Source organism: Drosophila rhopaloa, unplaced genomic scaffold (genome assembly GCF_018152115.1).
Source record: "Drosophila rhopaloa isolate 14029-0021.01 unplaced genomic scaffold, ASM1815211v1 contig_167, whole genome shotgun sequence".
In the NCBI taxonomy this organism is placed as follows: domain Eukaryota; kingdom Metazoa; phylum Arthropoda; class Insecta; order Diptera; family Drosophilidae; genus Drosophila; species Drosophila rhopaloa.
Genome location: NW_025335047.1, coordinates 2473988 through 2494394, shown reverse-complemented (window position 1 = coordinate 2494394; position 20407 = coordinate 2473988). Strand labels below are relative to the sequence as shown.

The 20407-nt window shown below is 39.6% G+C and overlaps 7 protein-coding genes and 1 pseudogene across 7 annotated transcripts; 4 read left to right on the top strand and 4 right to left on the bottom strand.

Annotated features, from left to right (window-relative positions):
• Positions 1-5: 5 nt before the first annotated feature.
• On the bottom strand, positions 6-2007 carry LOC108045640 (transmembrane protease serine 9-like). Its single transcript, XM_044458601.1, has 7 exons — positions 1809-2007; positions 1705-1750; positions 1435-1580; positions 790-1380; positions 675-723; positions 496-611; positions 6-443 (listed from the first exon to the last, which is right to left on the bottom strand). Exons 1-7 carry the CDS (start codon positions 1936-1938, stop codon positions 64-66), a joined length of 1458 nt encoding a protein of 485 aa, XP_044314536.1. The 5' UTR covers positions 1939-2007; the 3' UTR covers positions 6-63.
• Positions 2008-3064: 1057 nt separating this feature from the next.
• LOC108045626 lies at positions 3065-4797 on the bottom strand. Its single transcript, XM_017125009.2, has 3 exons — positions 4216-4797; positions 3468-3993; positions 3065-3405 (listed from the first exon to the last, which is right to left on the bottom strand). The coding sequence occupies exons 1-3, from the start codon at positions 4768-4770 to the stop codon at positions 3224-3226; spliced, it is 1263 nt and encodes a 420-aa protein (XP_016980498.2). The 5' UTR covers positions 4771-4797; the 3' UTR covers positions 3065-3223.
• A 331-nt stretch (positions 4798-5128) lies between these two features.
• Positions 5129-6973, top strand: LOC108045634 (annotated as a pseudogene).
• An 841-nt stretch (positions 6974-7814) lies between these two features.
• On the top strand, positions 7815-9482 carry LOC108045622. Its single transcript, XM_017125005.2, has 4 exons — positions 7815-8086; positions 8232-8734; positions 8796-9165; positions 9224-9482. The coding sequence occupies exons 1-4, from the start codon at positions 7882-7884 to the stop codon at positions 9430-9432; spliced, it is 1287 nt and encodes a 428-aa protein (XP_016980494.1). The 5' UTR covers positions 7815-7881; the 3' UTR covers positions 9433-9482.
• Positions 9483-10735: 1253 nt separating this feature from the next.
• Positions 10736-13576, top strand: LOC108045701. Its single transcript, XM_017125095.2, has 4 exons — positions 10736-11285; positions 11999-12498; positions 12701-13064; positions 13119-13576. Exons 1-4 carry the CDS (start codon positions 11081-11083, stop codon positions 13310-13312), a joined length of 1263 nt encoding a protein of 420 aa, XP_016980584.2. The 5' UTR covers positions 10736-11080; the 3' UTR covers positions 13313-13576.
• Positions 13577-14455: 879 nt separating this feature from the next.
• LOC108045684 lies at positions 14456-15978 on the top strand. The gene is made up of 3 exons (XM_017125076.2): positions 14456-15313; positions 15376-15592; positions 15652-15978. The coding sequence occupies exons 1-3, from the start codon at positions 14471-14473 to the stop codon at positions 15843-15845; spliced, it is 1254 nt and encodes a 417-aa protein (XP_016980565.1). The 5' UTR covers positions 14456-14470; the 3' UTR covers positions 15846-15978.
• Positions 15979-16133: 155 nt separating this feature from the next.
• LOC108045681 lies at positions 16134-17618 on the bottom strand. The gene is made up of 2 exons (XM_017125074.2): positions 16385-17618; positions 16134-16324 (listed from the first exon to the last, which is right to left on the bottom strand). Exons 1-2 carry the CDS (start codon positions 17538-17540, stop codon positions 16140-16142), a joined length of 1341 nt encoding a protein of 446 aa, XP_016980563.2. The 5' UTR covers positions 17541-17618; the 3' UTR covers positions 16134-16139.
• A 98-nt stretch (positions 17619-17716) lies between these two features.
• LOC108045683 lies at positions 17717-20038 on the bottom strand. Its single transcript, XM_017125075.2, has 3 exons — positions 19448-20038; positions 18861-19389; positions 17717-18227 (listed from the first exon to the last, which is right to left on the bottom strand). The coding sequence occupies exons 1-3, from the start codon at positions 20000-20002 to the stop codon at positions 18043-18045; spliced, it is 1269 nt and encodes a 422-aa protein (XP_016980564.1). The 5' UTR covers positions 20003-20038; the 3' UTR covers positions 17717-18042.
• Positions 20039-20407: the final 369 nt, after the last annotated feature.

The window sequence follows — 20407 nt, the reverse complement described above, 5'->3', positions numbered from 1 at the left end:
AGGTGTTGAATTTAATTATTTTATTTAATGTGAGGGAATATAAATTTTCGGCCATGAACACATTTACTGGGATGGTCGGTTTAGTTGATCTTTGTAAATAATATCCCAAATCCAGTTTGTATGTTTGATAACATTTGTGAAAACGTGTAGGCCGTCTGATGAATAACTGACCATAGCTAACAAAATGATATGACTTTTCTTCATGATGGTTGTCATTATTTCCCCACTGGTTTTTGGGGCTCTATTCATTTCGGGAGGACTTTCCACACAAAACTGATTTTGGTCGAGTTTAGCCCCGATATGATGTTCACATAGGTTGGGATCCGCAGGTCTAACGGCGAAATTTTTAGCTTTCCCATCGTCAAATATGGCAAAAGGCAGACCTTTTTGGGCCTTTTCCTGGGATTCTTCACTCGCGAGCATACAGATGGGTTTTAAACTGTCTGGAATACAAAATCTGTGATCGAGGTGGGGGATAATACTCTAGAAATTTACCATAGCGGTCAAGTTTTCTATCTAACTTTAGCAAGGCTATATCATACTCTGGCAACTTGAAAACCGAGGAAACTTTGTGTTCTTCATAGTTCTGTTCTCCCATCAATGTCACTTCTCTGAAAAAAATAATTCAAAAATATTTGAAAAATGTTCTTTTCTAAAACTTTGGGACAGCTTACAGAGAGTTATGATTTTCTGGCAAGTCTGTGGCAACTGTGATGACAAATTCTGAAAATCAAAGATATTTCATTTTTAGCACCATTATTTTACGAAACTTAAGAGATAGATACTCACGCGAATGGATCAACACGCCTTGTGCCTGGAAACCAGGTCCATAAATAGTAGGCCGTATGACTGATCCCATGGTTTCTTGAGCGCAGTCATCGTAAAAGAATTCCTGCGTATTATAATTGCTTACAGGCGAACGCACTGAGGGAGCTTCCCGAAACTGAAAGGGCACTTCTGGGCCATTTAGTTGTTCATCATCAGAGCTTTTTATTGTTTCCTGAATCCAGTCTACAAAGCTAGTCACATTCGTATAGACTGCTGCTGAATTGCATGCTGCCGTCCCAAAGCTTACGATACCGAGCTGGGTTGTATAAATATTGTCGTATAGTTTAATCTTGTTGATCAACGGACCGCCAGAATCTCCCTTACAGCTATCGCCCTTTTTGGATCCAGCACAGATCTGAGACGGTAAGAGATCTTGAGCAACCAGCTCTTTGCAAATATCCTTATCCAATTGGTTAAGAGTGATAGTTTGCAGAATTTCGCTATCCTTAAAATGTTCTTTTAGGCCCCAGCCAAAAGCTTCGAACGTTGGCAAGCTTGGTATTTTACTATTAATTCTCTTATCCGTACAAATGCAGATTGGTTTAATGTTGACTGCGGAGGAAAGCATTAAAAAGATTGTCTAAATACGTCAAACAGCTTACTTACAATTATACACGACCCTGGCTGACAGTTTAAGCAGGCCTATATCATACGGCGCAAACCCGTTTCTGTATTGAGGGTGCTGTATCTGTTGACTGACAGGGTACTTTTCCAGGGGATTACTTTTACTGTATGCTCCCAATCCGACAAATCTGTAAATAATATAATTAAATATTTTCAGTTGCATATTGCATATTGCATATTTTCAGTTGACTGGATGCAAAGTCGACTTTTAAAAAAAGCTACTATGTTAAAATCTAGTTCGATAATACTTACAGATCCTGTTTAACATCCAAGCAATGAGCTGCAGTCAACACAAAGCCTACAAAAGTAAGAATGATGTGATCATGCCAACGAGTACTTCTATAAAAACCACGAACGTTTGCTTATCAGCGTGCCACTGCATATAAAACTCTTTTTGTTATATATGGCTGCGAGAAAGGAAGCAGATTCTGGTCGTGCGTCTTCGCCTCCGAAAATCCTGGCCTTACTTTCAAGTCCACAGGGCATCTCTAGGAATTGGGAAACGCCCTGGTGGACAAGAAACAAGGTGAACAAAGGAATTAACGCGAAAGTTGACTCCATTCTACTGGGAGCACAAAACACAACTGAAACATCACCGAGTAAAAACAATAAGGATCATTTCTTATCAGCTTTAATTTTAATGTCTTGAAATACTCAATCGGTAGGTGTTATGGCACCCCAGAGAAAATTCAATTCCTCACATTTTAAACTAAATATTTTAGATAGTGAGGTGTTGTTTATATATTTATATATTAATATATTATAAATATATTTATATTTTATCCTTTTTGGAAATAGATTAAATATGTTCATATTCAAAGAAAAGTGTTTTAGTGCTTGAAACTTCAAATATAAAAACATACATTCAAAGATTTAAATATTTAAAAAAAAATTAAAAAAAAACAATTTATTTTTGTTTTGAGTTTTTAAAATTTTTTCAAGTTGCATCGATTCCTAGAAGTTGGAAAAGCCACTAGTTCCCAGAAATATTCTCTATAAAAGCCTTTGTTGTCGAGTTTAGTGTCTCTTTGAGATTATTTTGTTATCAGCAACTGAGTGCGTTGTATAACATATGAAGAAACAATAACATTTGAAATCGATAAGCCGAAGCTCATGTACATGTGTACATATATACCCCTGCAGCTTTTACAAAAATGAAACATTGGTCGGAAGTGTATCCTTTACCCCGTTGAAATCTTTTGACTGGAAATATATATACCCCCTGGAAAGCTATATAAATGAACATATGTACGCAAAAATGAACCACATCCGCCGTTGTCGGATTCGATCTTGACCAATCTCCTATTAAATGCTCCTGGGCTCGACCTTCTTATCCTCTGATCCGTTCAGTTGATTTGAGGAATTTGCAATTAACCGCTCATTTAAACAATAAGGGCACTGCATACAGTTGGCATTGAGCGAAATATGGTTGGATTAGTGCGACATAATGGGGCCTTAATCGCCCGAGGCAGTTAGTCTACACAATTATCGAATGGGCGACTATAGAGAGAGAATTTAGCTATTCAAACGAGCTACACACATACTGTTTAATTTTAAAATAATTTTCTAGCGTTCCATGCGTACTTTTCTAGTTTTTTATATCATTTGGAAATTGTTAATATTTGGTTTTATTTGTAAGCGGGAAATATCTATTAAACAATGAATATTTTAGAAAGTATTTACAACATTGTTAAATTAGGATAAAACTACTTAAGTTTATTATTTATTTCTATTTTTAAATTTTTGTCTATACTACTATTGAAATAATGCCTTAAACTTGGAGTAAGCCCAATTTATCCAATCGGGCTAGCATTATTTTCACATCTTTTATATAGCCCTCAGAAAATGAGCAGTTTCTGCGCTTCTCCTCATTTTGAAGTAGATCTCCAAAGTCGACAGACTTATCCTTCAACGCCCACATTAAAGGCAAGAAGGTGCTTATGAGAAAGAATTCTGAAGGAATAAGGCCAAATATTAGGCAATGTTTACAAAAACATTTAAAACTAAGAACCTACCGAAGTATTTGTGCTGGTGTAGGTGTTCCCAAAGACCCGATTGGGTTGGCATTTTACCCTTATAGCCGATTTTCTTCAAAACATCCTCCAAAACGAAAAAGTAATAGTTCATTAGGTCTTCGCAGTCCTTCCAGCGATGCTCTGGCTCCATAAGCATATATATCGAATACACCAAATCGATTGAAAGTGGAAAAAGATGGCTGATTTGAAAGTCCAGCAGCATACAGTCTTCGAAGGATCCAGGTCCCTTGTACTTAAACATAATGTTTCGAAGGTGCAGATCTCCATGACAAAGTACTCTGTACTGATCTTCTTTGCGGTTGTTACGAAATTCCTTCCACTCGGCCACAAGTCGCTCAAGAAAATCTTCCTTAATGCTTTTAAAATACAACTTGTACTTATTAAGTTCCGGCTCCTTGTCCAAAAGTTCCACGAAAAACTCCATTCCACTCTTTATAAAGGGTTCCTTCAGGAAATGTGGCATCTCAAATAGTCCGTGAGTGTAAGCGTTTAAAAAATTTGGTTGCTTAAAAAACATAACAATAAAAATAATTTATTTAAATCGCATAATTTTACTAATAAGCTTTTAAACCAAAAATAAATTTACGGACAAAATAACCAATTTTTCTAGGTTTTTTCCGTTGTTCTCATTTCAAAACAAAATTAAAGTATGACATTCTATTTTGGGTCCACTAGTTGGGAGCTCAAAATATTATTTTTTAACATTTAATATTTTTCAATAGCTCACCTCGTTCTGTACTTTTAAGCTGGCTGCATGCCACTTGGCCAGTTTAAAGTAGACGCGGTGTACCTCATCCAGGGTAGCATCCCGATCCCTCAAAACAAAATAATCCATTTGCACGAGATCGTCAAATATTAGCACTTGATGAGGTGCCAGAGTGTGATATATGCAATTCACATACAACTTAGTGCTATCACCGGCCAGACGAAGAATCCTCTCGAATTCCGGCAGCACCTTCGTGTACATGCCCATTTCCGTTTCGAAAATAGGCGATCCCTGGAGCATTTCCTTCTTGTGACCCTCCGCTTCGGGCATTGTTTTAACGATCAGCGACTTTACGAAATCGCCCTTTCGATTGGAATACTTCACATTTGCCCGGAACATAATGCTGGCATAGTGATCCCCCTTGGCACTCGCCGGGGATAAGGTCAAATCGATTACCTTTAGCACGGGTTCCTTCTCATGGGAACTCAGAGCAACTGATATGAGCTCTGAGTTTAGCCACTCAGGGGGCACCAATTCGTCATCGTTGAACTGACAGACGTCGGTATTCCCTGACATTTTGTTTATCAACTTCTGTTTCGACCTCCAGAAGAGAGCGTACTAAACAAAACTTGATTTCGCTGCCACTTAAATCAGCTTTTTGCGAGAATTTCGATTTGAAATGCAATAGTGGAAGCTTTCTACAGCTTTTACACTGAGATAAAGAAGAGCTTTTTATTATACCTGAAAACATTTGTATTTAAGCACAATAAGAGAACCAAGAAAAAGAGAGATAAGGAAGTCGATATCTGGGATCAGCTGGGGGCATATTTATTTTAAAATTGGTTATCTGAGTAACAGGTATTTTATAGTCGAGTCACTCGACTAAAGCGTTTCTCTTTATTTAAGACCTCTGAAGTCTTCAAATTGTTTGTTTACAATTATTTTAAGCCTGCGATCACAACTTTTTTAATGAGTTAATGCAAGTAACTGATGAGTAACGCTAACAAACTATATCTCAACAAAGCGAAGTACGCTTTACATATATTAGTAGGGTCGAAAGCAGCTCGACGATCGAAAACCATCAGTTGAAAGACAAACTTTGGCAAGAGAGCACCTCACATACAGAATGGCGAGTCCTACAGAAACGATAGTTAACCCGAACGAGGACTTGGAGATCCCCCAGTGGATCACCGCCGAATACTTCCAGCCGGTTCTGCAGAAAGATGAGCCGGATTACGAGAAGATTTTGAGCTTTAAGCCGGTGGCAGCTATACCGCCGGGCGAAAACTTCACATCTGTAATGTTGCGGATTCACTTTGATCTTCAGATGAAAGGTAAAAACAAAAATATTTTGTAAATCAATGTAAGTTGGAATCGAGAATTATAAAAATTAAGACAAACTTGTGTCGATGGGTTTAGACGGCGATGACAAATCCATTCCAATTTCAGATGACAATTATTATTTTAGAGGAAGAGAATAATAATTTTAAATATATCTCCACAGATGGAAGCACTAAGCACAAGACCTATATTTTCAAGACAATGCTGGCGGAGGAACGTGGTGGCAAGGAGATCCGTGAGGGAGGCATCTTTGACAAGGAACTAGTAATGTACCAGACTTTTCTGCCCGCCTTCGAAGAGCTCTACAGTTCCGCCGGGGAGAAGATTCAACTGGCTCCCAAGTGCCTGCTAACGGATCAGCGTGACAACGGAATCCATTTTGTGATCGAAGATCTTAATGTGAAGAAGTTCAAAAATGTGGATCGCATCAAGGGTCTGGACCTTGTGCACATGAGAAGATCCCTCCGGAAACTGGCCGAATTCCATGCGGCTGCAGCTGTTTACGCCGAAAAAAAAGGACCGTTCCCCTCGGAATTCGGGGAAGGATTCATTGCCAGGGACCAACTGCAGCACCACGAAGAGGGCTTTTTAGTAAAAGCGAGATCTTATCATAAATCCATGGCTGATTGGGGCTTAGAAGATCCAGAAAAATACATAAAAAGTTTTGTAAGTCAGCTATACCCATTTTCCACTTTGAGCTTGTATATTCTCATAGTCTGTTTCCTCAGCCCACCGTAAAACAATATATAAAAATGTGTGAAAAGAATCTGGCCACGGATACGAATTCTTCGACCTTCAACACACTTACGCATGGTGACTTTTGGTCCAGCAATATAATGTCCAATTACCTACCCAATGGCGAAATCGACAAGGTCATCATGCTTGATTTTCAGCTGTGCAAATGGGGCAGTCCCGCCCAGGATCTGCTCTTCTTCATCACTCTCTCGGCGGCCAGCAATATTAAGCTGAAGGAGTTCGACAACTTTGTCAGGATATATTGGGAGCGGTTGGTGGAGTGCCTAAAGCTGTTGAAGTACCAGAAATCTGTGCCTAAGCTACGCGATCTGCAGACTTCCTTGTACGAGGATACAAATACTATATATCGTAAGTTGTTGATATAAAAATCTATTACATGTAAAACTAATTTAGATTTTTTATAACATCTATAGCTTTCATTGCGGTATTCAACCATCTGCCTGTGCTTCTATCCATCCGACAAGGAATCCAATTTGCATTCCCTTATGCGTGACGACGAGGAGGGCGATAAATTTCGGATGCGCATCTTCACAAATCCAGGATTTTGCCGCCTAATGAAGGAAATCTATCCCTTTTTCTACAATCGTGGTATCTTTAATTTCAATGACTTCGAATAGGAAAGGAATTACATTATTTATGAATAGGTTCTAAATAAAATAAAACTTGTTTTTGGGTTCAACAACCAATTGTCTTTTAATCTACGTTCAACGAACTAACTTGTGACGTCTTTTATAAGATCACTCACAATGACTTGCTAGAAATAGATACAAATACAAGCAAAACGAAATTCCGCGTGATGTCAGTAATAATTGCTGTCCCAAACATTCTCAGACTAACAATGATGAGTGAAAATAAAGACAAGTCACTTGTGTGGCTTATTATTATCTAAGTTGTAGAGACAAACGAATTATCTGATTTGGTAAATATTTAATTAAATACGTAATGAGGAAATACTCATACAAAACCTTTTGGTTCCACACACTTGTTCGTATCAAAATTATCTTTATATAGTTGGTTGTGTATCGCAAACAAACACTGATTAATCAGTTGTGTATGTGCGGTATCAACTCAATTGATTGGCAAGGCCAGCAAACTAAATTGGAAAAGGAAAATATTAACCACTTACATACCCTTTAAAAATTAATAAAAAAACGTATATATACAACGCAGATGAGGTATGAGCAATAAAAAATGGCCATAAAATGTACCAAAAACAATAAGTGTCAAAACGTAACATTCTTTATAGGGCAACACCCATTAACATTATAATTACTGAAAAAAAAAAGGAATTAAAAAAAAGTGGATTTTTACAGATAAGCTGTAAAGAATTACACAAGTTCACTCAATAATATAAAAGTATAAAAAAATAAAATAATTATCACGCTACGTTTGTTAAGATTGAGTTGATAGTTTTGATAATCAAAAAGACAAGTCTCTACCACTTGTAGGTATTACGCGCACAAATGAAACTCGTTGATAAGGCAGCATAGAAAAGCCCAATAAAGCTCCGCGGTAAAAATTAGCAAACTCAGTTCCAAACTAGCAACTGCCGGAAAAGGTTCTTTTTGCCAAATATACGAAAGCCGAAAAATGACTGACACCGACGAAATCGTGAACCCCAATGAGAATCTAATCATTCCCGATTGGATCAATGAGAAATACTTTGAAAGCGTACTGGCCAAGGACGAACCAGATCATGCAAAAGTATTAAAATTTACCACAGTTGCCGCTATTAAGCCGGGTGAAAACTTTACTTCCACCATGCTGAGGAACTACATCAAATTGGAAATGAAAGGTAAGTCTGTTATTATAGCTATAAAGAATTTTAGTTAATAGTTATAGTTCTTTACCGCCGAAAACTCTGCTAAGTTATAAATGAAATTGCCGAATGTCCTATGGAGAAAGATTTCATTTTAAATATAATATCTTACTTATTGCAGATGGAAGTGTGAAGACCAAGACATATATTTTTAAGACAATGCTGCCCGATGAGCGAGGGGGCAACGACATCACCGAGTTTGGGCTCTTTCCCAAGGAGGCCAAGATGTACGAAACATACCTCCCTGCGTTCGAGGCCCTCTATAAAGATGCCGGGTGGAACATTCAATTGGCGCCCAAGTGTCTGCTAACTGAGGAGCGTGAAGGGGACATCCACTTCATCTTCGAGGATCTGAGTGTGAAGCAATTCCGGAACGTGGATCGCACGGAAGGACTGGACATGGAGCACATGACGAAATCTTTGCAAAAACTGGCCGAGTATCATGCGGCCAGTGCTGTGTACGAGGAGTTGCATGGTCCCTATCCCAGTGATTTCAACGAAGGATTTGTCAAGCCGGATGTTAAAAAGTTTCATGTGGATGGATTCAACCTGAAGGAAAAGGCCTACAAGAAGGCAATGCTTACTTGGGGCATGAAAGACGCAGAGAAATATGTTAAGGACTTTGTAAGCAAAAATTACTTTAAAGTGAAATTGTAGCACCCGACGTAATACTTATTTTCCTCAGCCCACTACCGACCAGTATTGGGCCCAATGCCTGAGCACCTTGAAGTTGGATCCCACTGAATTCCATGTGCTCAACCATGGGGACTTTTGGTCAAGCAATTTGATGACCTCCTATCTCCCGGATGGCAGTCTCGATCAGCTCATCCTCATCGACTTCCAGATCGTGACGTGGGGAAGTCCAGCCATGGATCTGCTCTTCTTCCTCACCCTCTCGCCCGCTCAAGATTTGCGTATCAAGGAGTTTGATCACTTCGTAAGAATCTACTGGGAACGCCTAATCGAGTGCCTAAAGGTGTTGAAACTGAAAAAGCCATTGCCAAAACTACGAGATCTTCAAAACTCCATAAACAAGAAGCACCATTCATTTTACGGTGGGTCCTGGATGCAATCATCTGTTATATCTCACTAATAACAAGTCTTTTCCTGCAGCTTTCTTCAGTATATTGAATCACCTGCCCATAATTCTGTTCCCCACCGATAAGGACAGCAATCTGCACAACATGACTGCTGAAACAGAGGAAGGCGAAAATCTTAGGCTACGCTTGCTAGCTAATCCCGCCTTTGCAAATGTTATGAAGGATCTATATCCATTTTTGTATAACCGCGGAATTTTAAACTTTGAAGACTATGATGTTTGATATTTGATATATAGCTGGCAATAAACTGCAGACAGGTATTATGAAATCAAGTTTATCTTGGAGAGTCGATTACGTGTGTGCTTTATCAGTATGGCACTTAATGGAGTCAAGTTGATGGTTACTAATGATACGTTTTAGTACCCACAGTACTTCAAGAGACAGATTCATTTTATCAGTTTTATTACGTATTTAATTTTGTTGTCAATCTGATTGAACTAGCAAATTAAGCACAAGACAAAAGTTCTAAAATTTTCCTCCAATCATAATTCTAATAAAAAATGGAGGTATATTAGATGCGATACCTCAGAATATACTGGGAACATTTAAAAAAAACTGCTTGGCCGTGCTAAAGTACGAAAGCTCCCTTCTCCAACTTGGGGAACTGCAATCTGCCATTTTAAAGAAAAACAACACATTCTTTGTTGGCGAAACTGATATGACTTTTATCTTTGACTTATATTCTTTCCCTTTAGCTTTCTTTGTAGTGATTAGCCACTTATAAACAATTCAAGGACGAGGTAAGCAGGAGGTACCGCCTTTGGAGCTCCAATCTTGTCTTGTGGAAATTCAAATTGAACTTCGAAGACTCTAAGTGATTGCAAGTTCGTTTATCTTGCGATGCTATTTGCATTCGACTCGATTAAATAAATTGTGTGCGAATATTGATTCTGGTTTTTCCCAGTTTTCCATGGCGAATGTCATGGCTGCACTACAATTGAAACCGAGAGACCTTGAAATAGTTTTCCAGTCTTTAAGATTGTGCGACTTTGCATTGTGTAAGTCCTGAGAGTTTACATATATTCATGCACGTTGAGATAATACCAAAATACAGTGTCTACTTATCTCGTACCCACCGTATCTTCATCAGTAAACTGATAAAAGATATAGAACGACAATTAAGTAAAATAATCTTCACCTAATAGAATATAAACGAATTTCGAAATACAATGGTAATGGCAATGAAGTTCTGGAAAATTCAAATTCTTAAGAAGTAGAGCTCCCAAAGAAAAATATTTTTGAAATAATATTTTGTTACAATTAAATCAATCAAATAATAAAAACTTGCTTATTTATATACTATTGAAAATCACTTTATGACAAAATATTTAATTAATTTTCCAATCATTAAAGGGTATTTGATAAGTTTCAGTCATCTACCTTTTGTAGATTGTCAGGTATAAAATCGCTTGAGCGACAGAGTATTACACTTGACAGACATAAGAGCTTTTCTGCCCCTCCCGGTGCTAGCTGTCTTGTTATCAGGTATTCAAAACACAACACCGCTGATAAGCCCGGCGCTACTGCATTGCTTGACCAGTCCGGGTGAGCGGGGAAAGCTCCAACTACTGTCACCCACCTGTATCCCGGGAGGGTCTTTGGCAGACGATGCTCAGTGTCCGAGTTGTTGACGAACCAGTTAGACGGGCGACTGGCATTGCTTTCGGGGCGTTGAGAAGTGCGCACCTCACCCACCTCGACTGCGTGCAGTAAAATAAAAATAACATCGCGGGGCCTAAAACAAGAAAAACATTCTCGATAAGGAAAGGCGAGGCAAAACAGTTGCGCCGCACACTTCGGACCGGGAACAACGCATAACCGACCCGATCCGATCGCCGCAGTGAGCTCATTCCGGCGGAATCACAACGACATGCCCGATAACAGCAACAAGTTCTGCGCCTCCAACGATGTCCGCATTCCGGCCTGGATCAACGAGGCCTACTTCAAGCGGCTGCTCAAGCGCGAGTTCCGCGAATTCCGTCGCATCCTAAACCTCTCGATTATTCCGGCCACACCGCCCGGCGAGACCTACACCTCGCTGCTGATGCGCATCGTCATTGACATTGAGATGAAAGGTGAGAAAAAAGGTGGTTGGCATTTACTATATTGAACAGCAAACTGGTATTAGGGAGCACCCCATACTTAAACACCTTAAATTATATACGTGCTTAACACTCATACGCACTGTTGTCCAATTACAAATAACAACTAAGCGCTGCCAGATCCAATCTACAAAGAGCTCATAATTTTGACCACATTTTTCTCAATTTTTATACAAAATATAGTAAGAACTAAAATTGTATCACTCATACGCACTCTTGCCCTTGAGTGCGAAACTTTTCTGTTTTGAAAAAAAATTGTTGTGATGCGCATCGTCATTGACATTGGATGAAAGGTGAGAAAAAAGGGGTTGGCATCAAATAGATTGAGCAACAAACTGGTGTCAGGGTGTACCTAAAAACCTTTACAATTTAAGTATTTAACACTCATACGCACTGTTGTCCAATTACAAAATACAACTAAGCGCTGCCATCAGGCAATCCACAATACAAAGATCACACAAATGTTGACCCAGTTCTTCCATGATTCTATACAAAATATCGCAAGAACTAAGATTTTATCACTCATACGCACTGTTGCCTTTGATACTTTTACTCATACTTTTCTGTTTTTAAGAAAAATAGTTCGTGGCATGGTAAGAAGCTTTCCAATAACTTAATCTTTTAAGCAAGTACAATAACTTCAGCTTTGGGACATCCGGACTAACAATTACCTTTTCTTTTAATAGATGGATTTTCTCAGCAAAAGTCGTACATAGTAAAGACCATGCTAGACGATGCCCAGGGAAATGGTGGCTTCGTGAACACCCTCAATATATTTCCAAAAGAGAAGATGATGTACGATACGATCATTCCGCAATTGGAACTTATTTACGAGCAGGCTGGACTGAGTGTGAAATTCGCACCCAAGTGCCACTGGTCGGAGGAAATTAACGGACGGATCTGCATGGTGCAGGAGGATCTGCAAACAAAAAAATATAGGAACATCAGTCGCCTGAAAGGCTTTGACATGCCCCAAATGCAACGGGTGCTGGAGAAATTGGCCGAATTCCATGCTGCGAGTGCCGTTTGGCGTCAGCGGAACGGACCCTTTCCAGAGGAATTTCAACGAATCTACCTTCCCGCCAACTACAACCGATCCAAGTCTTATCAGGCGAGGATCCAGAGCTATAAGATAGCTATAGCCAGTTGGGGTCTGGAGGATCACGAGCAGTACGTGAGTCGCATCGTAAGTTCCACTATTATAAAGGTGCCCAAAAGTATGCAACAATATTTGAATTCAGAAGTCCAACGGATTTATTTCCAACGACTATGTTTTTCACGGCATATTTTTAGACAAGTTTATAGCTGTTTTCTAAACTCTTTTGTTTCTATAGCACCTGAACTTAATAAGTTTGTAATAAATATTCGTTTTTCCGCTCTTTTTAAAGCCCACGGCCGATCAATTTGTGCAATCCTATGCCCGCTGCTTCAGCAACAATCCGCATGAATTCAAAGTGCTTAATCACGGTGATTTCTGGTCCAGTAACATAATGTTGAATTACACCCAGTCTGGGGATGTCAACCAAGTTCGTTTCGTGGATTTCCAGCTGTGCAAATGGGGCAGTCCGGCTCAGGACTTATGGAACTTTATAATATGTTCCGCCAGACATAGCATAAGGATCCAGAATTTTGACTGCTTCGTAAGAATTTATCATACTCACTTAGTGCACTGTCTAAAGATCCTGAAATACGGTGAGAGAATGCCAATGCTCAGAGAACTGCATATGAACATGATAAAATATGGATTTTGGGGTGAGTTTGGATTATTGTTACAATGAAATTTCATTTAACTGAACATATCCGCAGGTTACTTTACGACCTTCACCCATCTGGTGTTCATCCTGCTGCCCGTGGACACGGAGGCCAGTTTGGTTAAGCTAACGCAGCCTGGAGAGGAAGGAGATCGGTTCCGGGCGAAGGTCTACACAAATCCACTTTACGTCCGAGCTGCCCTCAGTATATTTCCCTTCCTCTACCGGCGTGGCATTCTAGACTTTTGAAGCGTTTCTACTTATATCTAGGTGACCTATTCCGGAATATCAATACACGTTTATTTACTAATAGACGAAATTAAAATTTCTTGAAAAATAATTCCACATTTCACTTTTAAAAGAAAAGACAAATCAGTGAAAGTTTATAACCCATAACTTCCATCTCATTTATGCCGACTTCGACTGAGCTACAATAAAAAAAATGTTTGATGTTATTAAAATAATCCAACATCTTATAATAAAAACTGAGTATTTTATTTTGTATCAAGAAAACGAAGGCTTATCTTTTGTTCAGGCGCGACAAAGTATTTTTAAGAAAATAAGCCAAATAGGTAAAGTTTGTTTTATTTAAATTATTTAGAAGGTTTCTTATCAGATCTCTAACCGAAAAGAAGCCTACCTACTTTAACAACTCATCAGGAATGTATTTGAGCAATTTAATATTACTAGATTAGTATATATTTTTTAAAACAATATATCTTATTTATATTAATATAAAATATTAAACACAAATAAATATTTAAAGTCAACTGATTGCTTAATTCTAAACAAAATATATAGAGCTATCGACTTATCTTTTTCGACGCTTCAATTAATTTTTGTGAATAAGTAGATCAAATATTAAATACTTTTCAAGTAGTGGAAGGTTATCTCAACTGGTGCTTCGATTAGATCACGTTTTATTTATCACTGTTTATTACAGTAATATACCGATAAGATAGGCCTAAAAATATGAAAATGAGCATAATAATTTCTTCCATTTCTTGTTTAACTTAAAAATAATAAAATTATAAAAGTTATTACTTTCTGAGTTTAGTTATTTTGATGTGTCTAAAAATACACAGTCACCACCCACTTCTGTATGTTATCGGCCAACAACATCCACAACATTCGTTCCAAATTTGTCCACAAACTGGTTTCTATGCCATATGCTTGGTAGTGTCCACATGTACAAATTATATATACAAAAATATATTATATACACAAATCAGCTGATAAGCCAGTGTAAAGCTAACAACAGAGAGAGCTTTTTGGAAGCTCTATCTTTCTCCCAGCCGTCACATGTTCGGCTCCACATTCTTGATTCGATAGCCCCCAACGTAAGTTGCTGCTCCGGTTTCTCATTCAACTTGGTCAGCTGACTTGAAAAAAATTAAATAAAATACAATGGGAACCGGCAGCAAGAACTACCAGGCTCCCGAATGGCTTACTGCCGAGTTCCTGCAGGATGTGCTGAAGGAGCACTTCAAGGAGGAGCAGCTGGTGGTCAGTGAGTTGATAGTGAAGAGCGCCCAGGTAGGCGACCAGGCGGCGGGATTTGCCAGTGAAATGCACCGCGCCAGCTTCAATCTCCAAAGGGGTTCGGCTGCGAAGAGCAAGTTCTCTGTGATTGTGAAGGATCATCCGAAGGGACAAACTGGTGCAGTGGCCCAGAGAAGTAAGCTCTTCAAACGCGAAATCCTGGCCTACAAGGAGGTGCTGCCACGAGTCCAGGCCCTCCTCCAATCCATCGGAGATCAAACAAAAATTGCCCCCACTTGCTACTACACCACCGAATCGCCCGAGCCCTTTCTCATCCTGGAGGACATGCAGCTGTCCGGCTTCGAGAATTTCGAGCGGGGTCGTTTGCTGAATCTGGACTACGTACTGCCCACCATCGAGAAGGTCGCCAAACTGCACGCCTGCAGCGCCCTCATATCCCAGGAGAGCCCAGAAGTACTGGAGTTCTTCAATGAGGCGCCCATCTCACGGAATCCCGACCGACGCGACTTCCTCACCTTCTTCCCCGTGAACATCCGTTGCGTCGCGGAGGAAGTGGCCCACTGGAAGGGCTATGAGGAGATCACCGAGAAGATGTTCAAGCTGGCCGAGAACGTGCTTCAGAGAGCGCTGTCCATGTTCGAGACTACTGGCAAGGAGTTCCGCGTCTTCAACGTCACCGATCTGTGGATCAACAATCTCCTGTTCCACATCAACAACGAGACCAAGGAGCCCGACGATGTGGTCACGGTAGGTCATTCATATTGTAGGTGTTCGACTAAAATTCATATTTCTCACATTTTGATTTCCAGTTGGACTACCAGTTGGCCTACGTGGGATCCCCAACCATCGATCTCAACTATTTCCTCTACGCCTCTTTGAACGAGAATGTTCGCAAGGTTCACTTTAAGTACATCGTTCGGGAATACCAGCGGGTGCTTCAGCAGACCCTAGAGAAGCTGAACTACAAAGGACACATTCCCACCCTCAAGGAGATCCACATCGAGTTGATCAACACCAGTCTCATGGGTGAGTTACCCAATCCTTCTGTAAAAAAATATTAATACTAATAGCTCCCGCTTTTTAAGGTGTGATTGGTGCAACTTGTTTGACCCCCCTGATTTTCCGGGAGGGAGCTGGCTTCGAAAACCTTGAAGATCTAAACTCACGCACTGAGAAAGGCGATCTGTTCCGCAGGGAAAATGTCGAGAACCCCAAGTACAGAGCTTTCCTACAGCGTACTATCAAAGAGTTCGAGCTCTCCGGATTCTTGGATGAATAACTTACATAAACGGGGGAGAACGAGTCAAATAAAGAACACTTTAACATTCGATCAAAAGTATTCGGGCTTCCATACAGAATAAGGTTTGAGGAAGAAGCTTATTTCCAGACCAAAAAATCCATGAGTATTTTCAATATGCAAATATAATATCAGACTTTGTTTTACCATTTTATGAAAAGTTTGGAAATTTTATTAACACATGGGTAATTGCACAAGTACGCTCAATTATGAAGCTTATTTTAAAACATAATTTCATCGGCTGGAAATTCCTATATAAAATAGGACATAGGAAATTTATAGATCTTTAAAATATCCGGTTTCTTCGAATTTCGAAAGAAGCTTTTTAATATCTTTCACGATAAAATCAAAAAAGTACGCTTTCTTTCTGGCTTCGGGGTCCTGAATTATGTCGTTCATTTTCAGCTCATTCGCTTTAACGGCCAGGATCATTGGGAAAAAAGTGCTCATAAGAAAGAAGTCTGTATTAAAATAAAAATTGGAGTTAGTATTTCTATCTGAAAAATAAATAATGCACTTACCAAAGTACTTGTGTCGAAAAATTTGCTTCCACAGGCCATTCTGCGTGGGCATCACGCCCTTGTAGCCCACTTTCTTCAAAGTGTCCTCCAACACGGAGAAATAATAGTTAATTAGATCTTTACCGAGATCCCATCGCTGCTCCGGCTCCATTAACATATAGATGGAATATATCAGATCGATTGTAATGGGACACAGGTTGCAGATTTGGAAGTCCACGAACATGACATCCTCGTCGCCCTTGAACATCATATTGCGGAGATGAAAGTCGCCATGACACATCACATAGTATCCATCGGATTGATAGTTCTTTCGGTACTCCTGCAGCACGTCGGTCATACGCTGAAGATAATCCACCTTTATTTTCTCAAAATACGGCTTGTACTTTGTGAGTTCAGGTATCGTTTTGAGCAGAGTTATAAAATCATCCATTCCACCTGTAACCATGGGATCGGTCATTAGGGCCGGCATGTCAATCAAGCCATACTGGAACTCTTTCAAAAATTCGGGTTGCTCATTCATCACCTTCATGCTGACTGCATGCCATTTTGCCAGCTTGGAGAACACTTTTTTTAGTTCTTCCAATTTGACCGGTCGATTGCGGATGACGGTGTATCCCTGCGGTACCAGATCTTCGAATATCATCACCTGTCGCGGTTCCAAACTGTGATAAATGCAAGGCACATATAGCTTAGTATTATCTCCTGCCTCCCGCAGAATCCTTTCGAATTCGGGAAGGGCTTTGGTGTAGGCTCCAATCTCTGTGGCAAACAAATGCGATTCGCTCAGCATGTCCTTCTTGTGACCTTCCTGCTCCGGCATCGTCTTGATGATAAGCGGTTTGGAGAACGTTCCCTTTGAGGTGGTGTACTCGGCAGTGGCTCGGAACATAACACTGGCATAGTGATCTCCCTGGGCACTCGCGGGTGTAATTTTCAGATCGTTTACTTTCAGGTCCGGAGATTTTTCATAGGCTCTCAAAACCTCACCAATAAACTGGGCATTTAGCCAAGTCGGAGCCTCCAACTCGTCGGCATTGAATTGTTCCGTATCTGGGCTATCTGTCATCTTTGCTATTTTTTCGCGGTCTCGGAATATACGTCTAGTCGGAATACTGTAAAAGCTGGTTATATCAAACTCAATTGCGTACCCGCTCATTTAAATGGTTTGCTACGTGAGCTTTGCAAAGCGGTTCAAAGCTTTTCTATATAAACTTTTCGATTTTGTGTGAAATACCCGTTTATCAAATCAAAATTCCTATTAAAGTTTTACTGAAGGATACAAAACTTTTGATCACTTATCATTTAAAAGTTAAATCTGATAAGTAATACAAATTTTAGTGGGAAATCGATATTTATTCAAAACATTTTTTATTGCAAACAGGTAAATAATATAGTCACCACAAAAATTGTTTATTGTTTGCTCAGTAAGCATGACAATCAGTTTTAACTAAAAGCTTTAGAAATACAACTACTATGTTACTTTAAAGCCAATATTGATTACGACTGACAATGTTCTTGAAAAGTTTATAGAACCTCCAAAGCTCATTGCAAATGAATTTGAATTTAACGTAGAACTTATATCTTTTAAAAATCATCTTTTCATAATTACAACAAATTTTATGTATATAATTGATACAAGTTTTTAATTTCTTATTGTTTTATAAATTATTAAAATATCCCATTTTTTCGAATTTAGGCAAAAGCGTCTTTACTTCTTTGAGGTAATCATCTAAGAAGTAAGTCTTTTGTTTTATTTCCGGATCCAAAATTAAGTCAGTCATTTTGATACTGTTCGTTTTGATGGCGACTATCATAGGCAGAAAGGAGGTTAACAGGAAAAAGTCTGTAACGATTTTAGGAAAAACAAGAGAGAACGCTATAGTCGGGTGTCCCGACTATCAGATACCCGTTACTCAGGTAAAGGGAGTGCGAGGGAGATGGAGATAGAAACTTTGATCACGCATAACTTTTTAACGAATGGTCCGATTTGAAAAATTTCTTCTACATTTCGATAGGTATTGAAAAACACAATAAAACTGCATTTTTACTTTTCCGAAATATTAAAATTTTTAAAATCGTATATAAGCGATTGTGGGCGTTAAAGGGGGCGTGGCACCATTTTGAAACAAACTTGCGCCGCGTAGGAACTTCTAAAATCTACATGCAAAATGCCAATCTTCTAGCTTTTATAGTTTCCGAGATCTCAGCGTTCATACGGACAGACAGACAGACAGACAGACGGACAGACAGACGGACAGACGGAGAGACGGACAGACGGACAGACGGACAGACGGACATGGCTAGATCGACTCGGCTAGTGATCCTGATCAAGAATATATATACTTTATAGGGTCGGAAACGCTTTCTTCTACCTGTTACATACTTTTGCACGAATACAATATACCCTTTTACTCTACGAGTAACGGGTATAATTAGCTTAACCAATTCTCTATATTGCAAAATTTTACCCACTTACCATAGTATTTATGACCATGAATGTGCTCCCAAAGTCCACTCTGCGTGGGATACTCGCCTTTGTAACCCACTTTGTTCAGAGTCTCCAGCAAAACAGAGAGATAATAGTCGATTAAGTCCTTTCCAAGGTCGCAGCGCTCCTGCCATTCCATTAGCATGTAGACGGAGTAAGTTAGGTCGACGGTAATAGGACAAATGTTGCTGATCTGAAAATCCACCAGCATCACGTCTTCAGAGGCTCCAGTCTCCTTGTTATTCTTAAACATCATGTTTCGAAGATGAAAGTCGCCGTGGCACAGCACGTAGTACCTGTTCAATTGCGGATTGGAGCGGTACTCCAGCATTATTTCACTCATCCGCTGCATGTAGTTACTATTTATTTTATCAAAATGCGGCTTGTACTTTGTGAGCTCGGGAACTTGGTCCAGCATTTCAAGGAAGCAGGGCAGCCCAGTAGTCACCATGGGATCGGTCAAGAAGGTGGACATATCCCACATACCATATTTGAATTCCTCCAGGAAGTCAGGTTGCTAGAACGAAAACTTTTGTATTAGTCGAGATTTAATCTTCGTTAGAGCAAGTCCATACCTCATCTATAACTTTCATGCTGACTGCATGCCACTTGGCCAATTTGGTGAAGGCTTTCTTCAGTTCCTCTTTGGTGGCTGGACGATCTCGGATCACGGTGTATCCCTGCGGCACCAGATCCTCGAATATCATTACTTTTCGCGGCTCCAGGCTGTGATAGATGCATGGCACATAGAGTTTAGTATTATCCCCGGACTCCCGCAGAATCCGCTCGAACTCGGGCAGAGCCTTGCTGTACATCAGTATTTCCGTTTCAAAGATGTTCGATTCGGACAGCATGTCCTTTTTGTGACCTTCCTGTTCCGGCATTGTCTTGACGATCAGTGCTTTAGAGTGCCTTCCTTTCTCGGTGTTGTACTCCGCCACAGTTCGGAACATGACGCTCGCATAATGATCTCCTTGGGCAGTTGCCGGGGATATTTGCAGATCTGTAACTTGCAACTCAGGTGCCTTTTCATAACCGCTTAGCACCTCTTTTATGAACTGGATATTCAGCCAGGAAGACGGTTGCAGTTCGTCGGCATTAAATTTATGGGAATTTGCGTTTTCTGTCATGCTTGAAGCCACTTTACAGAACTTTAACTAGCTAGATTACTGCTCAATTGGGTTATGACAAAAATGTGTGAGGGGCCGCACATTTTATACTATTCTCAAAAAAGCTAACCCATATTGCTCCAAAAGCTTTTCAGGCGACATATCATTGTCATATTATATTATATATCATTCTCTTAGTAAGAACTATAATTGTAGAATTAAATATCAAACATTTACATGCCGTTTTCCGACAAAATTAAATTGTTTCAGTCGGCAAGAAAATATAATCCACTAATCCACTTAATTGATAAGCAAACAAAGCCGTAAGCCTAAACTTTTATTTGAATTTAAAGCTTTTAATTTATAAAAGTTTTAACTAAATGCGCTTTTATTAAAAAGTCCACTAGTTAGGCGAAGTCACGCTGA